Source organism: Miscanthus floridulus, chromosome 3, assembly GCF_019320115.1.
Source record: "Miscanthus floridulus cultivar M001 chromosome 3, ASM1932011v1, whole genome shotgun sequence".
Lineage (NCBI taxonomy): Eukaryota > Viridiplantae > Streptophyta > Magnoliopsida > Poales > Poaceae > Miscanthus > Miscanthus floridulus.
In genome coordinates this window covers 129,258,757-129,282,072 of record NC_089582.1, presented here as the reverse complement: position 1 = coordinate 129,282,072, position 23,316 = coordinate 129,258,757, and the positions used below count along the sequence as shown (strand labels likewise).

The 23,316-nt window shown below is 45.4% G+C and overlaps 2 protein-coding genes across 2 annotated transcripts; one reads left to right on the top strand and one right to left on the bottom strand.

The window, feature by feature from the left end:
- The first annotated feature begins 3,205 nt into the window (after nt 1–3,205).
- LOC136546916 (probable proteasome inhibitor) lies at nt 3,206–7,159 on the top strand. The gene is made up of 9 exons (XM_066538871.1): nt 3,206–3,553; nt 4,092–4,278; nt 4,826–5,014; nt 5,549–5,587; nt 5,959–6,036; nt 6,117–6,148; nt 6,241–6,301; nt 6,402–6,479; nt 6,822–7,159. Exons 1-9 carry the CDS (start codon nt 3,391–3,393, stop codon nt 6,892–6,894), a joined length of 900 nt encoding a protein of 299 aa, XP_066394968.1. The 5' UTR covers nt 3,206–3,390; the 3' UTR covers nt 6,895–7,159.
- A 2,957-nt stretch (nt 7,160–10,116) lies between these two features.
- On the bottom strand, nt 10,117–12,807 carry LOC136546915 (uncharacterized protein At5g01610-like). Its single transcript, XM_066538869.1, has 2 exons — nt 12,154–12,807; nt 10,117–10,693 (listed from the first exon to the last, which is right to left on the bottom strand). The coding sequence occupies exons 1-2, from the start codon at nt 12,707–12,709 to the stop codon at nt 10,626–10,628; spliced, it is 624 nt and encodes a 207-aa protein (XP_066394966.1). The 5' UTR covers nt 12,710–12,807; the 3' UTR covers nt 10,117–10,625.
- Between the last annotated feature and the right edge of the window lie 10,509 nt (nt 12,808–23,316).

Below are 23,316 nucleotides of genomic sequence, written 5' to 3'. Positions count from 1 at the left end.
ATAGTTTGACATGAAACCTGACTTAAGCAAATGTGAATGAAGACTCATTGAGCTTGAATATTCCTTTAAATTCTTACATAGGGCACATGGACAGCATATGAAACCATCCCGCTTATTTGCCTCGGCCACACCTAAGAAATAGTGCAAGCCCTCTATAAAGTCTTGGGAGCGACGATCGGCATTGTACATCCAATGGCGTGACATAATCTGTATTACACGACAAATTATGAAAACCTTGAACATAATTAAGTATTTTATTACACAACATAAATGACACACACACGGTTGATTAATTAACTAAGCCTGGCTACAACGTAAGCAATCCCAACTATCATTAAACAAACTAAAACTACAATGCACTTCAGTAACATAATTATTTTGTGATCGTACGCAACTAAAACAGACAAATCATTCTTCTGTTGAATATCAATAAGCTTCTCCTGCTGGCTCACTGCCTCATCAGCAGCATCCGCTACCTCAAGCGCACCCAAATTCTGCACGTATGTAGCATAATCTTCCTCCCAGTACCAACCATCGCATCCATTGCCCTCCCACTGAAATTAAAGCCAAAAAATATTTAGTCAAAAATATTCAAGAAAAGCAGGTCAATTAGCCATAATTATAAAATGCGTAAGAAACTCACATCGCGATCCGGGCACTTGTAGAAAACACGACCCTTGTTGGGTCCCTGTCTCTTGACTCGGTACTCCATCACAATCTTCTGCTTACACTTGCCGCAGATAATGAGAGGGAGTTCTGGCCTCAGTCGTTTCGCAACCGAACGAGAGGCCGAGGATCCAGTAACAGTTGTCATCTACTTTCTATACTTATTTTTGCAAACTAGTGTAAATTTCATATTTTCAAATATTCATCAAATTATAGCTCAAAAACATGTTTCAATAAATAACCATCCGTACTAGTTGACCTTGCTTACGTGATTATCTCGACGAGCATTTCTCCACCGGACGGCACCGTACTTGGCCAAGGAAGAGCTCCGATTCTACGAGAAAGGGAACACGGTCTTCCACGACCGTTGCCGCTCTCCCTCGTAGAATCAAAGCTCCTCCTTGACGTCCGTTACCGCTCGGCAGAGAACATGCTCGCCGACATGAACACGGTCCGCAAGTTCAACTAGTGCGGATTTTCTACAATTTTCTAACAATTTTCTAAGTTTTTCATTTCATGGAAAAATTAATTCTAAGATCACGTAAGCCACCGGGGACGAGAATGGCGCGTGCTCCAGCGAGGACGAGCGAGGCGTGATTTTGATGAACTAATTTAACTTTTGTTTATCCAAACATATATGCAAATCATCATGTGATTTTGAGCTAAAAATGACATATAAAATCATAATAAAGTCCAACATATAAAGTTACACATGCATCTACATCGCAAAATGAGATAAGCTACTGATAAAACATAAGAGGATTAAGTTTGTTACCTCCAAAATCGAAGAGCAACACCAATGGAGGGGGAGAGTGCAAGAACAACAGCAAGCTGAAGAACAGAGGCAGTGAGTTTGAATAATGGAATGGCTCGGGCTCGGGGAGGAAGAATTGAGCAGAATTATAGGCCGGGATAATTAGTCCCGGTTAGGGGTCCAAACCGGGACTAAATATTAATCTTTATTCCCGGGGCATAACCCAAACCGGGACTAAAAGCTTTAGTCCCGGCTGGTATTACCAACCGGGACTAAAGGTAAACCTTTAGTCCCGGTTGGTAATACCAGCCGGGACTAAAGATCCCTGCCCCGCGGACGACCGTTGGGCAGGGACCTTTAGTCCCGGTTGGTATTCCCAACCGGGACTAAAGGGTCCTTTAGTCCCGGGGGCAAAAAATGCCGAGGCTTATGGTATTGTAAGTTTGAAAACAACAGGTTTGTAACTATGTTATCCTAAGACTTCCGCTATCTTTTACTCTGATATATATTTGAATAAATTGTTGTAATCTGCAATGTCTGTGATTGGGATCCTGTTTGAAAAGAGAATCGTGGATGATTCGGGCTTCCCGAGGACACCCGACAGACCTGTTGAGTTGTTGGAAACTCGTGTACGCTATCCGAGGTCTGTTAAGACAACGATAGGTGCACGTGGGCCCGATTCCTTAGGAGGTTCTGCCACAGGAAGTTAGGGTTTCACTCACTTTCTCCCTCAATTAGCCGTCTCTCCCTCCCTCCCTCAGATCGAGCGTGCTCCCAGCACGACGTCCCTCCCTAGCCTGACATTGAGTCCGCTACTGTACCCTCCCCATCCTGCCGCCCCCCTCCCTCCACTCCCTCCCTCCCTGCCTCCACTCTCTCTCTCCCCACAACCGCGATGCCCTCCCCTCTCTATCCCCACGGCGTGACGGCATCGTCCTCCCCCACACAGAGGGTCGGCGCGCCTCTGCTCCCTCCCTGGCCAGTGGCGGTGGCCGCGCTCCCTAGGCGGCGGTGTGGATCCGGCGCAGATCCGGCGGAGGGTGCTCGGCGCCCCGGCGGAAGAGGTATGCCTTCATTCCTCTCTCTCATCTCTCAGATCGAGGGAGGATCCGTCCCTTACCCTCTCTCCCTCACAGATCCGCAGCGACGGTGACGATGGGCAAGATCCAGGACCCATAAGGAGTCCGGATCCGGCGTGCTTGCGCGCGGGGAGCCTTGAACGACTCTGGTGGGCTCACGACCTCCGCTCTAGATCCGGTGGGGGCGGCCCCGACGAGCGGCGGCACACATGCGTCGTAGATCCTGCAGCCGTGGATGGGCTAGACGGGCCTATCCATGGATTTTCCTCTTTTTTTGTTTTTTTTATTTGGTTAACCGAGGCGGGCACACAACCACCTCAAGAGATGGTTGCGATGCCCGCCTCGGTTAATCCAAAACGCCCGCCTCGGGTAAACTTACTGTAGCAGTGTGTGCCAGCGCCGTAGACTCCCCCGAGCGGCTAGGTGGGTCCAAGCCGCTGGCGAGGTCTGAGGAGTGTGTGCCAGCGCCGTAGACTCCCCCGAGCGGCTAGGTGGATCCAAGCCGCTGGCGAGGTCTGAGGTGGCGCGTCGTTGCCGGGCCTCCAGAGCCCATATCGTTTTCCATAAAAGTTTAATTGTTTTCTCCTGTTGCCCAAAGCACGAGCATGTTTTTGCTAGTGTTTATAATTTGAAACGGAGTAATCCTGGATTCCGGCATCTCAAGAAGGTGCGAGCCTCGCAGTATACTACTAGAAGCAACTAAGCCCATCTGTCAGGTCAGATGGGACAAAGGCGCGCCGAGTACTAGAGCGGCGCGGCGTGACTTTTGACTTCTCCCCAAACACCCGAAGACCCCAAACCCACCGATCGCCGCCTAGGCTTCCCCTCTCCCGCTCCTTCTCCGGCCACGACGTCGATCCCGAGCCCCCGCCACAGCGCCGCAGCGGCACGATGGTGACCGACGCCGCGGCGATGGCCGTCGTGAGGGCGGCGCGCCCGGCCCTCCGCGGCGCCCACGACGGCGTCGCATTCGCCGCCCACGCCACCTTCCTCGCCGCCGGGTACTCGCTCTGCGCCGTCGGCCCTGCCGTGCTCGCCGACCCCTCGCCCTCAGGTGCGTGCGCTCCCCCCTGGCTCCCCTGTTTTGAGACTTCGTCTGTTGGTTAGGTTACCGGACCCCAAAAACATTAGGGTTCACATTTGGGCTGGTCTGTTCACTCTGTTGGACGTGTTTGGTTGATTCATTCGATAAGTAATGGTCAGATTTGACGTATGGGTAGTACCTCATTGGTTGTCTAGGTTTTATGGCGCGATGTAATGAACTTGTAGCGGAGAATATGATATTTGGTCCCAGAATCCCAGATTCACTTCTTTGTCCTGAATCTGATGAACACGTTGCTTGTAGAGAGTTTATATGTATTGTCTGTAATTGGTTCAATTCCTTGCAAAGAGCTCAATGGAGTCCTATCTGGTGATAGCAGGTTAAGTCTTAGCGAAGTAGAGGGATAAGCCATGAGTAGTCAGAGTTTTTAAAATTGCTAGACAATGGGGAATTCATGCTTATAAGTCTGCTTGCGTTTCTATGATTAAGGCGCTACCCCTAATTCAGAAGTCAGTTTTGAGTTTTCGATCTGTAATTTTCTTAATTACAGGTGATGAGGAGGTGGGTATTGATGGTTGGAACAGCATGGAGAACTGTTACGCCTTTTTGTACAGCAAGGAGGAGAAGGGCAAGAAGAAAAGGGTACTAGTGAAATGTCTGGTGATCGGTGAAGTACTTGCAATTGATGTCTTGGATCTTGAGGCACAAGATAAGGGCCCTTATAATATCCAGATTAAGTACGTTTGGATCCTGCGACTAATTTATTTTTGCAACATTGTTTGGTTTCAGTTTCTATGATTTATTAGCATAGCATATTTATCAACGAGTAATAAGAGCACTAGGATAGGAATAGTTGTGGTCGTGGACAAGTGTCATGTTCTGGTGCTCATACCAACCAGAAGCATGGTTTGTGCAATCGTACTTACACGCCATGTCTACTAGGAAACATTATTGTATCATGTGGTTCTACTTTGAAAATATCATCTCTGCAGTTTTGATCTTGATTTAGTAGTAGATGGTACAATCTAGGCTCTTCTATTACTTTAAAAGGACCGCATATGATGCAATAAGAAATTTTGACTTATTCTCTATCTTTTATAAGGAAATATGAATGTAGTGTAATGGTAATCTACTTCGTACTTAGCAGAAATTTACAGAAATATATATATTGACATACTTGTTTAATTGACTCTCCCCTATCCCCTATTTTGTTGAGGTTTTCTTTACTCATCTGAATTGTCCAGTTTTATAGCCTCAAGTTTTAACATGATTCCTTATATGTAGTGTGAAAGATTTCTTTGTCGAAGAGCAGCCAAAGAACTATGGGGATATGTACAAGAATTTTGCAAGCTTCATTGAGACTGTGAACTCAAATGTGTTGTGCAAATTGGATGGAGACACTGCTGCTGCTGAGGCTGCTAAGAGCGCTGCTGCCAAGAACTCTGATGCTGAGAGAAGTTCATCAATCCAGAGGTATCATTATGTTCCTTTTTTTTGGCAATACCGTAGTCACCGGAAACGGGGGTGAAGGCATCGACCCTTGACCCAGGAACATCGACCCAACCTGGGTACGCGAGGTCATTTTCGACCCCGCCGTGTAAAAACCTCTCGCAAGTAGCGTACCACTTTCCTCGACCATGTCAGTATGGGAACTTTTGTGACTATGGACAATACTCTCCCACCATCTATCTTCTAGGTTACATAGGAGCAACTATACCTTGCTATTTTTTCTACCTTAGTGTCGATGTCTTAAATCATCAATTGTTGGAAATTAAGGTTAGTAATTGGTCAAGTCTGCAGATTCTTCTAATTTTTTTTGCTCTCATAGTTAAGAGTTCTGGAAAACATCAACAAAAGCTGGAATTATTTGAATATTTTTGTTCTCTCGAACATGCAGGAGAAATTTGTGTCTTCTATATTATTAAAGTTTTCTTGAATATAAAATTTAACTGTGCAATTGGTCTCATTCTCTTGTACTTTTCTAATACAATACACTTGTTTTTCCAGCTCTGAAGATCCAGGTCCTAGAACTGCTGACCCTTCCGGGTATGATCCCCAGACAACATCATCCCTTTTCTTTTGCATGTATACATCTTTAGTATTTTCCTCCAGCTCCTGTTGTGAATTGGGGCGATTGATCCCCTGTACCTTCTTAGGCCCCGTTTGAATCCATTGATTCTGAGAATCCAGATAGAAAAAATCCTAGTATCTTATCCAAACGGTCTAGATTTTAGAGGGATTTTAACTCATTGATTTTTAGAATCTCGAAATCCAATAAAACTATTGTGATTCTTTTTATCCGGATTCTTAGCAAATATTTGTTTGAGTTACAATAGTTATCATCTGCACAGTTGGAGTATTGTATTTTCTTGTGGGGCTGTGGCTAATCAGTTTCTATTTTATATGTTGTGATGCAGCCTAATTTATCCTCCAATAGCACCACTTGGTTCTGATGATCTCTACCCTGGATCTGGTGCAGGCTTCTACCCTCACAGGTATGTCTTCAACCATGAATGAAAAGCTTGTGTAAAACTTGGAAGGAATTGATAGCTTTATTTGTCTGTTCTGTTTACAGTGGTATTGGGAGCGGTGGCAGCATGCACGTTGGTAATATTACATCTATTAAACACTGTCCAGTTTTTGTTGTTATGTTTGTGCATGTCTACAGCCAAGGCTTAATGATTATTTTGGCGCAACAGGTCCTAATGATCCACGCTTCTTTCCTTCTAATCCCTTCAATGCCCCATTTGGTGGCCCTGGGTATGTTCTGCTTTTGTTTCACTAAATTTGTCATTTCAAGATCACTTTGTGAGGTACTATTTTTGTTATAGTTCTTAATAAAAATGAATGTTTGAAACAGGAGTGTTCCACCAGGTGGTCGCTATGATCCAATTGGCCCACCTGGTGTTCCAGGGTTTGAGCCATCTAGCTTTGTTAGGTAAGTTAATCATTGCTAGCATTTTCTTTGGATTCTTTCCCATTTATAAGTTTTTTCAAGAATCAAGATGGCCTATTGTCTAACTCGGTGCTGCTTTACAACCTGTCAATAATTAACTTAACGGCTCTCGAAATACGCTTTTCCTAGTGCAGCATCCTGTTGTACATTAGATTATTGACACCCTATATAAATACATATTCTCCCTGATCACCTTGGAAGATTAAGTGATATCCAATTGAAACTGTCAATGCTTATCGGCATGTCCATTTGATTGCGGAATCAGCAGCAGACTTCTAAACCTGGTGATAGCTAAATATACTTTTTGTTTGACTGTTGATGTAGGCGTCCAAGGCGGCCTCCAGGCGGGAGCACCCACCCAGACCTTGAGTTCTTCCAGCAAGGCCCTGACTTCTGAGACTCGCATCGCACAGAGGCTGGACCTCGTCTTACCTTCACGAAATAACATGGCATGTTCAAAGTGCTGAGCCCAGAGCTAGATATCCGGCTTGGTGTGATTGCAACTGCTGTATCGCGGATAGTCCTAGTGCACACTGGCTGTAAAGATGGATGTGAACATCTGTGTATTTACCCTTAGTTCCAAACCAGCGTTTGTCATAGCCTTAATGTAATATACTTTTGTGTATATATCGGGTACCGGAACTGAAAGCGAAACTTGACAAGTATTGTGAAAGCATGCGAAGGAAGGAAAAAGGGAAGAGGTGCATCCTCTGTCGCTTCTGGCTGCTGCATCTCGAGCCAGGGAATATCCCGCGAGAAAATTGGTGCCGTGCAGGTCCAGGGGTTAGTTGGTTAGCTAGTGCCCGATGGGGCTGCCCGCTGCCGGCGTACAGGCATTAGTTTTTGGTTGCGACGTGGTCGTGGTGCCGTGCGGTGCAGACCTGCCATGTCGAGGCTTTTGGATCCTTTCCCCGGCCCACCCCTGGGTGCCCATCATGCGTCTCGCCCCCGCCGCGCTTTTGCTTCGCCGGGTACACTTTGCTTTTGGAGTACTAGCACTAGCAAGTTTTACGGAATCAGTGATGGACGAACCGTGAGTGAACTCGCATGGCATGGCATGGCATGCCACGTTATCCGGGCGCCCTGGTTTGGTCCGAGGTCCATCGCCATGATGTGGTCCGCCGGCAGCGGCGGGCAGAATTATTTAGTGCGCCTATGCGCGTGCCATTAGAGTCCTACGCGCCGTATCAATTAGGCAAAGGAGCAGGATTAGCACCATTCCCCCACTTGCTATGCTTCTACAAAACATCTGCAATGGTGCAAATGGAGTAAACTTATCCGCGCCATAATCGGCAAACCTAGAGAGGTGCTAGATGATCACTGGACTGGGATTAGGAAGCGGAGATGTGGAGTATATATACACATCTAAATACTGCTGAGACTATATCCGCATAAGTTTTTTTTGTCAGTGAATTCTTAGGCCCTGTTTGGTATAGCTACCAACAGGCTTTTTTTTTTTTGCCAAACATGTTTTTTTTCAAAACAGCTTCATTCACCCATGATTTTTTTTTTTTTGTTGCTCTCACAAAGGGATGAGGTGGGATGAAGTTGAAAAAAAAAACTTATTCTGGCTTCACCTGACACCTGTGGCGCACAGTAGGTGAATGCCAGATTTGACTCCGCTCAGCACGCAGGCTCGGCGGGGGGCTCGTAGCCGCCTGGCCATGCGGCCACCGGGGCGAGGCCGGCGAGGCTCATGGCCTCTAGGATGCGGGATGAGCGGCACGCGACCCGTGAGGAAGGCAGCGGTCCGTGAGGAGTTGATGAAAAAATAGAAAAAAACTAAGAGCACTGTAGTAATTTTAGTCTTTTTTCCATCAATCATATGAAGTTGTTTACCCAAATAGGAAGGTAAAAACAACTCAGCTTCATCAATAGAGCTACACATTGAGCTGCAACCAAAAAAAAGTTTCACCGGTGAAACTGAAAATATCCGCATGAGATTTCTATCACGGAATTCTTTAGACCTTTTTTTGCCTTAGCCTGACGTCCTCCTTTAATAGGTTACTATTTTTTTCCACCAAGAAATTATCCGCACGAGATTTCTATCCACGTGAGATTTCTATCACTGAATTCTTTAGAAACCGCTGACGTCCTCCTTTTAATAGGCATACATACATGCATATCCAACATAAAGTTCCATCCAGTGCTTACATTCTAACTTATGTTCAACATTATGTGGCTACAGTATAGAAAAAAATCAGCATCGGCACCTAAAGAGATCCGGAGAGAAGAAAAATCAACAACCATATGTTCCTCCTAAGTGCTTACCTTGTCAAAGAAGTGATGCAAACCACCCTTTCTTTCTCATTAATTTTCTCCGCGCCTGTATAAACAATAGACGCAGAGGAGATATTTTTCCTCACTCTAACCATTTAACACCGCCTGTATGAACAATAGACGCAGAGGAGATATTTTTCCTCACTCTGACTGTCTCAAACAATGAGAACCTAAATACGACACCTTTGGGTCATGTACAGTGAAAGCGTCCCCACCCAAAACTTACCCTTCTCCAACAGCGAAGGGAAATAAGGAGAACGCAAATCCCCTCCCCACCCCGTCGAAAACCCGCGGCCTCCCCCTCCGCCTCGCCGTCCTCCTCCGGCCCTACGCTGTTGCGCCCGCGCGTCCGACGTGCTGCACACACGCGCTCTTCCTCCTCTCGCTCGCCGTGCGCGCGCTCCCCTCCCTGGCCCACGCGCTCGCGCTCTCCCCGCCCCTCGCGCTGCTCTTCTCCGGCAGCTCCACCTACTCCCCCGGTGGTGGGCGCGACTCCTCGGTGGTCGTGGCTCCTCCCCTCCACCAGCACCACACCATGGCGGCCGCCGCCACCGCCGCCTCGGTGGTTGGGCTCGTGGCCGTCCCGGCGCCGCCGCCGCCGCCCATAGTGCGAGTGGTGCCGGAGTTGTTGCAGCGGGAGTGCGGGCTAGCCACGGTCGACTAGAGATGCGGCGGCCAACTGGCACAGCGGCGGCGCGGGCATCCCCCGCCATCTTTTCCTCGGCCCGACGAGCGGCATGTTGGAGATGGATTTGGGTCATGAAGAGAGAACGACGCTCTTTTGGGTTCCCTCTCTCCTCATACGCAAAATAGGTAGTTGCTTTGTCTACTCTGTTGGAGGGATTTTTTTACTGTACATCATGCATTTTGAGTTTGGATAGCCTTATGCATAGGCTGTTGGAGACCGTCTAACCATTTAACACCGGCACAATCAATCAAGCAACGTGATATCGAAATCAACTAGGTTAAAGCAAGGAGAACATGGGTGATAGGGACAAGGAAAACAAAACAAAATTCACATCCCTTTCCATCCATCCATCCACCCCTGCCTCATCATGCCTACTCCATACCATTCGCGACGTAGCTGGTTTCCCGTTGGCCGGATGGAGGCTTGAGCGAGCGAGCATACTGAATAATTTCCTTCTCACAAGTGAAAGGAATACAGCCACTTGATAGATTGACAGGTAGAGATATGGGTACACATAGATACCTTTCAAGACTTGCACACCACAGAAACAAGACATAGAAGGAACTACACATTTTTATATTCTTTATAATGGTATATATATAGCTCTATGGCCTAACCTAACCTAGCAGAATGAATAATTGCAGTAGTATATTATATTGTATGATTGTATATATATACTCATCAATCCAAGGAAGAAGCACAAGGAGCACTCAACCAACCACCAGCCAACACAAACCCACATGGAGGCTGTGCTGTGCCCAGCTCACTCCTTGCTGAGCTGGCACATGCACCAATAGCTAAGGAATTTTCTCCCTCAGGAGAAATCTCTCAAAGACAAACAAAACCACAGACCCGGAGCCCCCAAGCCCCCCAATTGGCTACTCAGCCAACTCTTTTCCTCTTCTTTTTTGCTGCGTGCTTGCTTATAACAATTGACCGACTGACTGACAAACTTAATATCACACAGGTGTGCATGTGCATGAACAAGAGAGAAGCTTAGGCCAAAAAAAAAAACGAAAAAAAGAACTACAAAAAGGTACCCACATCTTAGTAGATACATTCCAACCTCTGCAGGAAGTTGCACTCTCTTACTCACCACAGGATTTTACAAAGCCGAAAACTGGCTCGGCATCGTCTCGGATGTTGTCTCAGAGGCCTCCTCACCTCTGCTCCTGATGCTCTTCACTGTCTTCTGCCACCTCTCGCCTCAACCTCAGACCAGTAACACCTGCCAATAAACACCTTTGTTAGACCCCTCTTCAGGCAACAGCTGTAATTGATGATATAAAAAAACATTGCACGGAGGAGAAACTGTGGTAGGAATCTCTAAAAGGAGTGTTATGCTGCTTAGGGTTCACACCGATCATGTGAAGTTCAACCATTAGGGGAAACAAAGTGAGCTCACGTGGCACCATCTTCTGTTCCACCTTTTCCGAGCAATGGAGATGTATGTTCTTGCAAGGGTTCGTGTTTGCCACACCAGCTTTCCATCCATTTACCAATGGAGGTGCCAGCAGCAGAGAAAGATGCTACAGAAGGGGACAGGTGATGAACCGAGACACACATTCTAACATAGAAAGATAACAATCTGCAAAGGAGGGGCGCATCCAAAAGCAACCTCCCTGGCTGTAACAAACAAGAAAAGAAGGGTTTAGGAGAAAAAAAAATTGGATTGCCAACGAAGACTGATAGATAGGCAAAAGCCTGCATCAGGCAAAAATCTTTGCTTCAAAAGCAGAGAAGGCCAGGAGTGCAAGCATCTAATGCTTAATACACTCCTCTTGGCACCCATGGGAGGTTGCCCCATCCTCATCGTGATTATCCCCAAACCTCATCGTGATTCACTGTAATCTGACCAAGTGCCCTGAGCCCAATAACAGCGATTCAGTAAATCCCCATAAACTTGCAACCTAGAAAGAAGGAATTTTCGGGTGCTAAGAGTTAAAGAAAAATGAACCTGAAGGGATCAGAATTCCACTGCCAAAGCCATGACTGATTTCACAGACAAATGAACAGCGTGATCGGCTGGGGCTGGCTGACTGGCTGGGCTGGCCAGCCCCCTCACATAGATACTGTTCTAATGAATCAACTTTTCTCTCGCATAAACGATCCAGCAACCATACGAAGCAGCCATCCGAACAGACTGCGAGTTTCCTGCAGAGTTAATGCCCAAACATTCAGCTGTAACTGAAGTCTTTAATGGATCCCCCACTCCTCCACAAGCTTCCAACTCCAACACGCCATCAAATTTCAATCCTTCCAGCTCCCCCTCCCTGACTGAACCACTAAAGAACCGAAACGCCTTGTCAACTTGTAACTGGCACGTCCACTGATCCAAGGAACGCGAACGAGATCGGATTTTTTTTAATTCTAATAAATCAATTATCGGAATCCAACGCAGCTGCATCTCATCGACTGGGCTGAGATTTACAACCGATTTGAAATCCAATCGGCGAACCGGACATCGAAAATCAGAGGTTAAGTTCAATGAATTCGACTAAAACCTTCGAACGAGTGGACGGAATCTTAGGATAGATACAGAATTCCATGGACTAGACGTCCGAACAAGCACGGCGAAGAAACAGGCCATCTACCTACCGGCCAAGCGAGAAAACAGGATCCTAACAAATCGAGAAGGGAACCATGTCCCCCGAACAAATCTGAAACAGTGGCGTGTCAGAATCTCACCTCGCCTGTCCTTCCACCTGGCGGCAGCGGCGGCGCTCATCCCGGCGGCGGCCGACGGCTTGCAGTCCGGCGGGTCCTCGAAGAGCGACCTCGAGAGGCTCTTGTGGGCCAACCCGATGTCGAACAGGATGACCCCGGGTTCCTGGTCCTGGACGAGGATGCCCTTGACGGGGAGCCAGACGAAGAGCTCCTCCTGGGAGAGGCCCTCCACGCCGCGGAGCGCGCCCTTGCTGAGGTTGCCGCGGACCACGTTGTCGAAGTAGGCCAGGTCGCCGTTATCGTACGTGGCGTAGCACGGCGCCGACAGCCGCGCCTCCAGCAGGCCGGTCGATTCGTCCAGGGTGTACGACTCCACGCCGCGCGGGAGCAGTCCTCCGGGAAGGCCGTGATCTTTGAGGAGTTGATGTATCGAGTTGCCTGCGCCGGCGAAGGAGACACCGTCACTCGGCGCGGCGCGGGAGGACAGTGCGGGCCGCGGCGCGGCGTGCAGAAGAAGGACGCACACGAGCGCGAGTGCGGGAATCGGCGGGCAGGGTAGACGCGGGAGCTTTGCCATGGGAGGGGTCCGCGGCGCGGCGGCGGGGAGGGCAGGTGAGGAGAAGGGGAGGCAGAGTGGGAGGATAACGAGGGGAGAGGAGGTTTTATGGGAGAAAGTAGTGGGATTTGAAACTGTGCGACAAATCTGGTTGTGATTTTTTTTGTTGGGGTTGTTCTGGGTGTTGATGGACCATTTTAACCGGTCTAGTAAGAAAATGGGTTAGCAAATTGATTCATGTGTTTTTCTTAAATTCCCTAAATAATTATGGTCAGGTGCTGTCATTTGTTAATGGTACACCTAAATTAGGGGGTAAGCCACAGATAATTATTTGTGGTTCTAGTACATTACTTGTTTGCTTTCTATATATTTTGTCCATTTTTTAATCTGCCACCGTCTTATTAGATTTTAATCATGCTTAGTCCGTCATTTAAGCATTTACCTACTCAAAAAAGTTTTAGTTTGGAGGGTTATGTGTTACTTTATCAGATAAATTGCATGTTTTGTTTGATAATTGGTAATGAACCATTATGTGTTTGCGTGCATGACTCTAAGGCTGCCTTGTTCATTACTCTATTTTTTTTTTTGTTTAGGCCTTGTTTAGATTACTTCAAAGTTCCAAGTTTTTTCACTCTTTCTTCATCACATCAATTTTTAGACGCATGCATAGAGTATTAAATGTAGGTAAAAAAAATAACTAATTACACAGTTTGGTTGTAAATTACGAGACGAATCTTTTGAGCCTAGTTAGTCCATGATCGGACAAAGTTTGTCAAATACAAACGAAACGTGCTACAGCGTCCAGATTACAAAATTTTGCAATCTAAACGAGGCCTTATTGTCCTGTTCACTCGGCTGATAAACCATTGCTGAAAGTACCGTTGGTTGATTCGTTGTGAGAGAAAAATAATATTCGTTGGTTAAAAAAGTACGGCTTATAAGCCAAACGAACCGAACCACATATATATTATAAGAATCTGTCACACTAACACCTTCATGGGATGGATAAGTGGTTTTGATGGTTTCTTTGTCGTGCAACGTTGGGATACATGGAATTGCATAGCAAGTCACCGATGACCGAATACAGCTAGGTAGCTATGAACCCAGGTATCCAGCAATAACAGACTTTATTTATAATTTTTCTTTTAAAGTATGTTTTTTTTGTTTTTTTAGTCTAGACTCATAATGTATAAGTTATAGTATCTGTACTCAACACAACACACTCATACCACCACACACGCATATCCCTAGAAACTACAACCTATATACCTCAAGTGTCCTTTTAGAAATCACTGAATTGTAGTGTCACACGAGTGTCCAGAATCTACAAAATTATTTTTTTTAGATATAAATCCCACGGTGAAAAATCACTGAGCCGAGCTGGGCTCGAACCCAGGACCGGTGGCTTCCACACCGGGAGAGCTCACTGTCCGAGCTGAGGCAAGAATTGGTTGTGTAGGTGTAAAGGCCAAAAATATTTTCTTTTCCTAAAAAAATATATTTGTCTCAACGAAGTATGTCATTGTATAAATAAAGGATCATGGGCATTTTTACTTTTTTGTGAAATAACAGGGGGAAAATGTATGCTGGAAAGGTGGAAGTTGATTTATGTGGAACACTGCACGTACACAAAAAAAACAGTACGAATTCTCAACAAATTGTGATTTATGCTGCCCAACAAATTGCACTTGCACCCACAAGAATCTTAGATTTCAGTTTCCTATTAATCCCGTCTAACCAGCTTGTAAACAAATTGTGAACGCTAGTTGGAGGTATTAAATTAAAAGAAACATGAACAATTCGCCACACGAATTTAGCAAAATAACAGTCAAAGAATAGATATTGTATAGACTCATCAGAAGAGCAGAAATAACACTTTCTATCTCCTTACCACTGTTGCCTTGCTAAATTGTCCTTTGTTAAGATTACTCCCTTATATAAATACCACAAAAATACTTTGATTTTGAGAGATAGTTTCAGTTTCCCTATTAAAGTGTTATAAGGTATAGCTTCAACTCCTAAAACGGCTCTCTACATGGATTTGACTGAAAACAATCCATTATGATGTAGCCCCCACACGAAACGATCCCTCTGGTTTGTTAACTATACATCTGCAACCATGGCGACCACCTCGTGCCATGCTTGTAAATTAACACCTACTAGAGATCTTCTGAAAGCCACATTTGACGGTGTTGCAGACAACATCATTCTTACAGATGCACTTTTCTTCCTAACAATATTATATAATGCGGGAAAGAGAGATTTTAAAGGACGCGGTCTTATCCACGAGTCCTTCCAAAATCGCACTTGAGACCTGTTGCCTAGATCAAACTTGTCCAACGATAGGAACTCCTCCTTAACCTTCATAAGGCCAGCTCAAAACTAGGAGTCCCCAGAACCTGTGTCAAAGTTTTGTTTCTTAAATACTTGTTCCTAAGCAATTGCTGCTAGATCCCATCTCCATTCAGCAATCTAAAAAGCCATTTGCTTAGAAAACACATGTTATGTACGTCTAAGTTTAGGACTTCCAATCCCCCTTGATCTTTCGGTGTACAAACTACCTCCCACTTAATCAATCTATATTTTTTCTTATGTTCGTCGTTCTGCCAAAAAAATCATGACCTAAAATAGTCCAACTTCTTTAGAACCCCTCTAGGTAGTTCAAAAAAGGAAAGCATGAACATGGGGAGACTACTCAAAACGGAATTAATCAGAACAAGCCTTCCTCCTACCGATAACATTTTGCTTCTCCAATAATTCAGCCTCTTTTGAAAACGTTCTTCAACATGCTTCCAATCTTTATTCAAGAGGTTTCTATGATGCATAGGGATTCCTAGATATCTAAATGGAAACGACCCCAAATCATACCAACAAATTTGTACATATTTGTTTTGATTAGCTTTGGTTGTTCCATAACAAAACAATTCGCTCTTATAGAAGTTGGTCTTGAGTTCTGATAGCTGTTCAAAAGCACAAAGTAAAAGCTTCACGTTTTTGGCCTTCTCTAGATCATTGTCCATAAAGATGACAGTGTCATCTGCATACTGAAGGATTGAAAGTCCCTCATCTACCAAATGTGGAACAACCCCTTGAATTTGTTCACTTTCTTTAGCTCGTGAAATAAAGATAGCCATCGTGTCAACCACTATATTAAACAAAATTGGAGATAACGGATCCCCTGCCACACCCCTTTTATGGTTTGGAAATAGTGGCCTACATTATCATTGACCTTTACTGCAACACTCCCTCCAAACATGACTTTTGAAATCCATTCGCACTAAGTTGGTGAGAATCCTTTCATTCTAAGGAACTATTGTATAAACGACCATTTTAATTTATCATAGGCTTTTTCGAAATCTAGTTTTAAGATCACACCATCTTGTTTTTTCCTATGCAACTCATGAATCGTTTCATGCAACATCACAACTCCTTCCATGATACAGCGACCTGGGATAAAGGCCATCTGCGACGGTCCTATCATCTTATCTACCACTTTCAAAATCCTATTATTTAGCACTTTTATAAAAATCTTAAAGCTCACATTTAATAAACATATTGGCATGTACTGTTGTATTCGGGCCTCATCAATAATCTTTGGTAGTAATGTAATTATCCCAAAATTTAGGCTATGGATAGGCAGTCTCCCAACATGGAATTCATAAAAAAGGTTCATCAAACCCGGTTTCACAACCTCCCAAAAAATTTGGTAAATTTTGCGGGAAAACCATCTGGACCAGGTGCTTTATTATGTTCCATATCAAAAACTGCCAATTTAACCTCCTCCTCGTTGAATGGAGCTGTCAAACCCTCAATCTCATCCTTCGACACTTAAGGTATGTCATGCCTCAAAGTCTCATCCATTGAGAACGAATTCGGTGTATAAGGTCCAAACTGTTCTTTATAGTACTCAGTTATATAATTTTTCAAATTCACATCCCCAACAATCATTCCTTCTTCTTGTTCTAGCTGGACAATTTTTGTTTTCCTGTGTGTTCCCATTTGCCACTAGAAGGAAATACTTAGTATTATCATCCCCTTGCAATAACTTTGTTGCTTTTGATCGTTGGAGCCAATAGATCTCCTCCTCTCTCAGCAACTTAGTTAATTTCCCTTTGAGATGATGTCTAAGTTCTATCTCTTGAGGTGACAACATAATTGTCTCTGTCTTTCTGTCTAGATCATCTATCTTAGTCAAGAGGTTAGATTTGTGTTTCTTATTTTGTGAAGATAAATTCCTAGCCCAGCCTCTAAGGAAACGTCGCAACCTTCTAATTTTGTTTTACCATTTCTCCATGGGTGACCGACCCCTATTCTCAGATTCCCAAACCTCTTTGACTAACCCAAAGAAACCATCTCTTGTTAGCCACCCTAGCTCGAACTTAAAATTCAAAACATTGCCTCTGTGAGATGGCTCACCACTATCTAATAAAAGAGGTGTATGATCTGAGATCTCTCGGGTAAGTGCCTGGACAGAAGCTAAAGGGAATTTTTGTTCCCAATTTGTTGTTACTAAGATACGGTCCAACTTTTCATATGTTGGAACCTCTACATAGTTTGCCCACGTATATTTCCTACCTGTTGACTACAGCTCTCTTAAATTTAACGTTTCAATAATAGCATTAAACAAAAGAGGCCACTTATTATTATATCTTGAATTATTTATTTCCCAAAGGGTTCCTAATGATATTGAAATCTCACCCTACTAAGAAAGGTAGATCCCCACATCTAGTACAAGCTCGTACTAACTCTGATAGAAAGTGCTATGTGTGCTCTTTTTGTGATGCACCATACATAGACAATAGAGCCCATCGAAAACCATCTACTTTATTTTTTATGAGAAACTTGATATGATAATCACCATCCTCTATGTTCTCTATTTCAAAACAACATTGATTTATTCCCATTAGCATCCCCCCGGACATACCCCGAGGACATCGCCAATGCTAAACAAAATTAGCCCCCGCACAAAAGTTTTCTAGACACCGAGTCGAAAAACTATTTTTATTGATCTCTGATAGAGCTATGAAATCAAGTTTATTATCCCTAGCCACATCATGTAAAAAAGGTGTCTTTAGCTAAATCACGCAGACCTCTACAGTTTTAGAAAACACCTTTCATTGAAATACTATTTTTTTCTTGCAGCTGTATTCTTACTGAGGAGTTTCTTTTTCTTTTTGGTTTTTCTCACCTTGATGGGCACATTTACAAGTACTCCATCGAGGTCCGCACTATTATCATCCATCACCTCCTCCGTTAAGTCACCACAGAGTCGACTTATGGTGAAGGTGTCTGGATCGATCTCATCTTCCTCAGAATCAAATTCATTTTTATTTTTATTGAGACAAATAGATGGTTTCAGTCTCTCCCTTTCAACATTTTTTAAAAGAGCAATAGACCCGATCATTAAATCATCATTGTCACCCAAACTAATACCCACTCCCCCTAAGTTTTCCTTAATATGAATTTTAGAAAAGGAACAAAATGAATTAACATTTAAATTACCTTGGAGTTCCTCGAGGTTCTTGACGACAACTCTTCTTTCTGCCTTCTCTAGAGAGTCCACATCAGCCACCTCCGCATTCCGTTTGCTCCGCCGTACTGGGGTTAACTCTCCATTTGACATAATCACCATTTTCATGACACTACCCAAATCCTTTTTTTGACTCGCCATCAGCTGCCACTCTAGCTCTCAACATGGCGTCAAGAAGAACACCAAGGTGTTGAGCACCATGTGCAAACGCCCCTTCTGCTGCCCCATCGATCTGCCCAACTGAGATCTCCACACGTTCTTTATCAAACATGGTGGACGGCTGTTCACAGGATTTATTTTTCTACAGGTCACTTGCAGCAGCACTGGCCGACAGCGTGGGCTGCTGTGCCCGGCCCAAGCAGCCATCCCTTGCCGAACCTTCAGTACTAGACTGTGGCGCCAAGGCTGCACTCACAAATTTTTCAGCCGGCCTAGCAGACTACGAAGGTCGCTGCAACATGCGTGCCAGTGCTGACAACGTCCCAGAGGCTGACGCTGCAATTGTTGTTGCATTCTTCACATTTACCGGATCTCCTTTTTTGACTCCTAAAAAATTACGTGCAGATTCGTTAAGTTCACGCTCGTCTCCTAGCATATCATCATTTGACCAATCATAATCCATCTGTGTCTCAGGAGCCTTATCTTCTTTTCCGGTCGTGTTGTTTTTTGTTGCATTTTCGATGCTTGCATCTGATATATTAGTTTCCCTAGTATTTTGTGCCTCCTTCATCTCAGTGTCTTTTACCGCACCATTACCATGGTCCTCATTCCCATCATTTTGTATATAACAAATATTTCACAGTCCAACGTTAAGTAAATAAGGTTCAACCTCAAAAAATCAACTGAAAGTACCTATTACCAATGATGACATCTAGTTTGATTGGAATTGCCTCGGGTTCTAGTATTGCCACTGCAAACCATCCAAAGTTGTTGGCTCTAGTAGTTACCATATCCATATCCTGGGTAACACCGAAAAGAGTTCCAAGTGCCCCCAGAATGACGTACTACCTTAGAATTGTCGGCAGGTTGATGACTCACATCCAAACCACCGGTAGAGCATGGCCAAAATACTCTTCATCTTCCTTAAATTCTTAAAATTTGAGAGTGACCCCTTCCTTCATCTCTGCATTGAACTTTGTCATCTTGACAATATCCCTTTTAGTAGGGAAAAGGACCTTAAACTCAAAGCTATTGTGCCTTTTTACATCCCACGCAAAAGTATTAGAGACCAACACCCGCAAAAATGCTGCCACTTCCTCTCTGTCAGATTCTTGCCGAAAGTAGAAATTAGAGCCATTCTGGAATCTTTCTTTGTTGGTTGTATGGGTGCATGTGGAATATGATAGCCAGCAAGTTCATCGGCCGCTTGGCCAACTAACTGAGCTACTGGTTTCGGTTGCTTGAGTATCGGATATCGAATCATGGCATGATCAGTGCTCTTACAAATTTCACAGAAAACTATCGCCGTGCACTCAAACATCAAATGACCCTTTACTCCACGCCGCCTGCACATTTTGGAAGTAGCTGCCCTTTGAAACACCTCCACTGCACCATCATTAGCTGCTCCAATCTCCGAATTCTCAATCTGCATAGCACTTGCTCTAGCAACTGAGGACGAACCATGCAACATATGTGGTGTTGGCTGTCATTCCTTGTCGGTCTTGCCCATGCTTTGCTCAGACATAATTAAAACTTTCCCTATTACCTAATGTTGCTCTGTGTTGGTCTTGACCTGATGTTCGGACCCTAGCCTCGGTTGCTGCGACAATGACCGAGCGACCGTGCCGGACGTCAGTGGTGGAGGTTGATGCGCCTGTTGCTGGTTCGGCAACTACGGGGGTGCCAGTGCTTGCTGCTGCAATGGCCCCCGCTGCTCCCGCTATGGCAACTGTTGCTGATTCGACAACTACGGGGGTGCTGATGATTGCTGTTGCGGAGGTCCATGTTGCAGTACTTGCTGCTCCCGCTGTGGCACATGTCGCTGATAGTTGTGACGATGCTGGTAAGCACTACTCCAGCCGCGACCACCATTGTCGCCCTACCGTCCCCTTCGCCATCGCTCATAGTCCCAGCCCGGGCCATAGTTCGACGGATGAACCCTGAGATTGGGATTGAATTGAGGAGGTCCGTTGAAATGCGCGCCTTCGTCGTAGTAGTTGTAGCCATACCCGGCGCCATAGCCTTGTCTCCCACCGCGAGCACCACCACCACCGCCTACACCTCATCCGCCACGACCAGCTGAGAGTCCCCTTCCTTTGGCACCACCACCCTCACTGCCTCCGCCACTGTTTCCCACGCCGCCCATGCCTGGTGCCGCCATGCCTACACGCAACACTTGGATGTACGAAGGATAAACTGAGTATGGAGTGGCGGCTAGGGTTTTCCTATTAATTGCGTCAAGATCAAACTTTCCGAGTAAAAACGGAGCCGCTAGTTTGGCACTGCGGCATCTACATCGTCCCTGGCCGTTCAGCGTATAGGGCCCATGTTGGACCTCGTCATGAGGCCCACCCGTCCCTGCGTGCGTTACAGATCGAGACGATGGACGTTCCTTGGGCATCAGTTTTGGATTAGGCGGATTTTGAAAAAACGTCGAAGTTCGACGTCCGACATCGAGCCATGTCGTCTTCGTTGTCGTCGGAGTCGCTGAGGATGTCTCCCTTAGTACCTCAGTGAGAGTACCTCTTGCAACTGGCCGTCGACCGCGAACATCAGTTACCGCACAATCGCCAAGGGTGATGACCGGTGATATCCTTAGGCGTTGCAGCTTCCCCGACCACGACGTCCTCGCCGTCTGCCGAACATCTATCCAAGCCTTCATGATATTTCTTACCGGCACTACCTTCTTGTCCGTTGGAGCCAGAGACGCTGATGCTTCTACCCGCCGACGAACCGACAAATCTTGCAAAGCCATCTCCGCCTCACACAGTTGTTCCTTGGAGAAACCATGAACAATTGCTTGACGCACCAAATCCGGCGTGAATGGCGACTGGGACGCGACCTCAGAATGATCATCGTCCGCCAGTGACCAGAATTTGTATTTCGTTCCTATGGGACGGAGGTCCGCTGCCGAGTCAGGTATAGGCCGTCTCCCGCAGTCACCGACGAAGTGCCATTCGCCGTCCTCATCCTCCGCCCCGTCTCCTTCCACCGAAACACTAGAAACACGTACCTGTGTATTGCTCACCTGATCCGTCGTTCGCCGGCGGAGATCCAAGACCAAAGGTGGACGCCGTCGCCGTGGGCGCGTCCTCCACCGCCCTCTCGCGCTCTCACTCATAACTCCCCTAGCACGGAGACCAGAACATATATAAACATGTGTTCCAGCAGAATATATTTTCTATTACTAAATGAAAGCATGGAATTTTCTGAAATGCTCATCTAATTGCATGCCACATAGCAAAGGGGGTTTCTCCGTGGCATTCTCTCCTTTTTTTTTCTCGGAAATGTGTTAGAGTTAATAGTGTTTCTGGAATGCTCATCTAAGTGCATCACATATCCATTGTGATCATCTATACTTGGACGCATTATTGTTGCTTGCACATGGTAGGAATGTAGGATACCATTGGGATTTTAGGATCATATCACTTTGGCAAATTGCCAAATTATTATACATGGCCCATGGTCGGGTTACTTGATCTGTATTATTAGCAGTAGGTTTCAAGATTAGCCAAGCTTAATGATGGGATGGTTGTTCTAGAACTGATGTCATTTCTACACAATCAAATGAACAAGTTTGGTATATATTTTTCGTGCATATCCACCCAATATATTTTGATGGTGACTCCAAAGCAGTGGCAATAATACATCTCTTGGTTTTGGAGGCCCTGTTTTGTGCCAAAAGATTAGCAGGGAAATCTCCTGTGATCAGGGCTTTGTTGAAACTAATAATGGGATTTGCAGGATGATTAACTTACACGAGTAGCAATAGATTATACACACCATCATATTCGAAAAGACACGACTTGGTACATTTCCTTTTCTACTACTGTTACTGTCGTATCATGGAAAGTGCAATGTACATGTCATTTTCATATCTGTGAATTTGTGCACAAACTTACAAGCCGTACTAGCCTTGCTGCCTTGGGCCTCCCAAGTGAGTGTTAAAGAAGCAAACTACCACCCACAGTGATGGATCCAAAACGAGAGCTTCATTCAAGTTGAACCACTTGGTACGTTTCACTGTCTATGTACACACTTCATGTCTTGCAAGTTAATTAAATATTGATCCCCGGCCACAAAGAAAGTAAAACGTTTAATATTTTATTAGGTTATTATAGATCCAACCGAAGAAAAGCAAGTATTCCGATAAAAATTAACGGAAACCCGCACTCGCCCATGCCGCTCCTACCCGTGTCGCCGGCTTGCAGGGCCCCGTCCTGGCCCGCGCCGCCCCCGCTCGCGCCCCCATCACCTGCCCGTGTCGCGCGGCAAGCCCGACGCGCTAGCGCTCGCTAGCTCACTCCCGGACTCATGCCTCCTGTCGCGGCCATGCTCCATCCGCCAGCCCCTGCCCCTGCCGAGGTCCGTGCTGCCGACGAGCTCCACACCGGCGACCTCTTTACCACTCTGCGGCTTTCGAGCTCCATGCCGACATCGAGCTCCACGTCGACGAGCCTCCATTCATCAAGCAGCAAGCAGACGCTACGCTGAAAGCGCATGTTTCAATAGTATGTTTTAAGTATTTCAGTTGTTTCCAAGGTATGTTGCAAGTGTTGTATATTGATGTTGCAAAAGTAGATCGAGATGTACATATGTTGTAATGGCTATACACGTATGTTTAAAGTGTATGTTCCAAATATTTCATCTTTTCCAGACGAATGTTGCAAGTGTTTTGTCTGGATGTTGCAAAAGTAGATCTAGATGTTGCATACACATGCATGTTGCAAGCATTGTTTCAAGTGCTTTTGAGTGTTTCATATGTATGTTTGCAAGTGTTTTATCTGGATGTTGTATATATTTGCAATAGTTTTCAAATGTTTTTCAGGCGTTTTCGCAAGTGTTTCATACTCTTGTTTTAAGTGTTTTATTTGTCTTCTTTTGTATGTTGTAACTGTTGCATCTGGATATTTCAAAAGTAGATCGGGTGTTGCACATG

Bases quoted from the DNA above. Each gene is read 5' to 3' on its own strand.
- LOC136546916 (XM_066538871.1), top strand. From the start codon at position 3,391: ATGGTGACCGACGCCGCGGCGATGGCCGTCGTGAGGGCGGCGCGCCCG. The intron at 5,015-5,548 runs GTATCATTATGT...TTGTTTTTCCAG, and splicing joins AGAAGTTCATCAATCCAGAG to CTCTGAAGATCCAGGTCCTA. The intron at 6,302-6,401 runs GTATGTTCTGCT...TGTTTGAAACAG, and splicing joins GCCCCATTTGGTGGCCCTGG to GAGTGTTCCACCAGGTGGTC.
- LOC136546915 (XM_066538869.1), bottom strand. From the start codon at position 12,709: ATGGCAAAGCTCCCGCGTCTACCCTGCCCGCCGATTCCCGCACTCGCG. The intron at 10,694-12,153 runs GTGAGATTCTGA...GTTTATTGGCAG, and splicing joins CAGGTGGAAGGACAGGCGAG to GTGTTACTGGTCTGAGGTTG.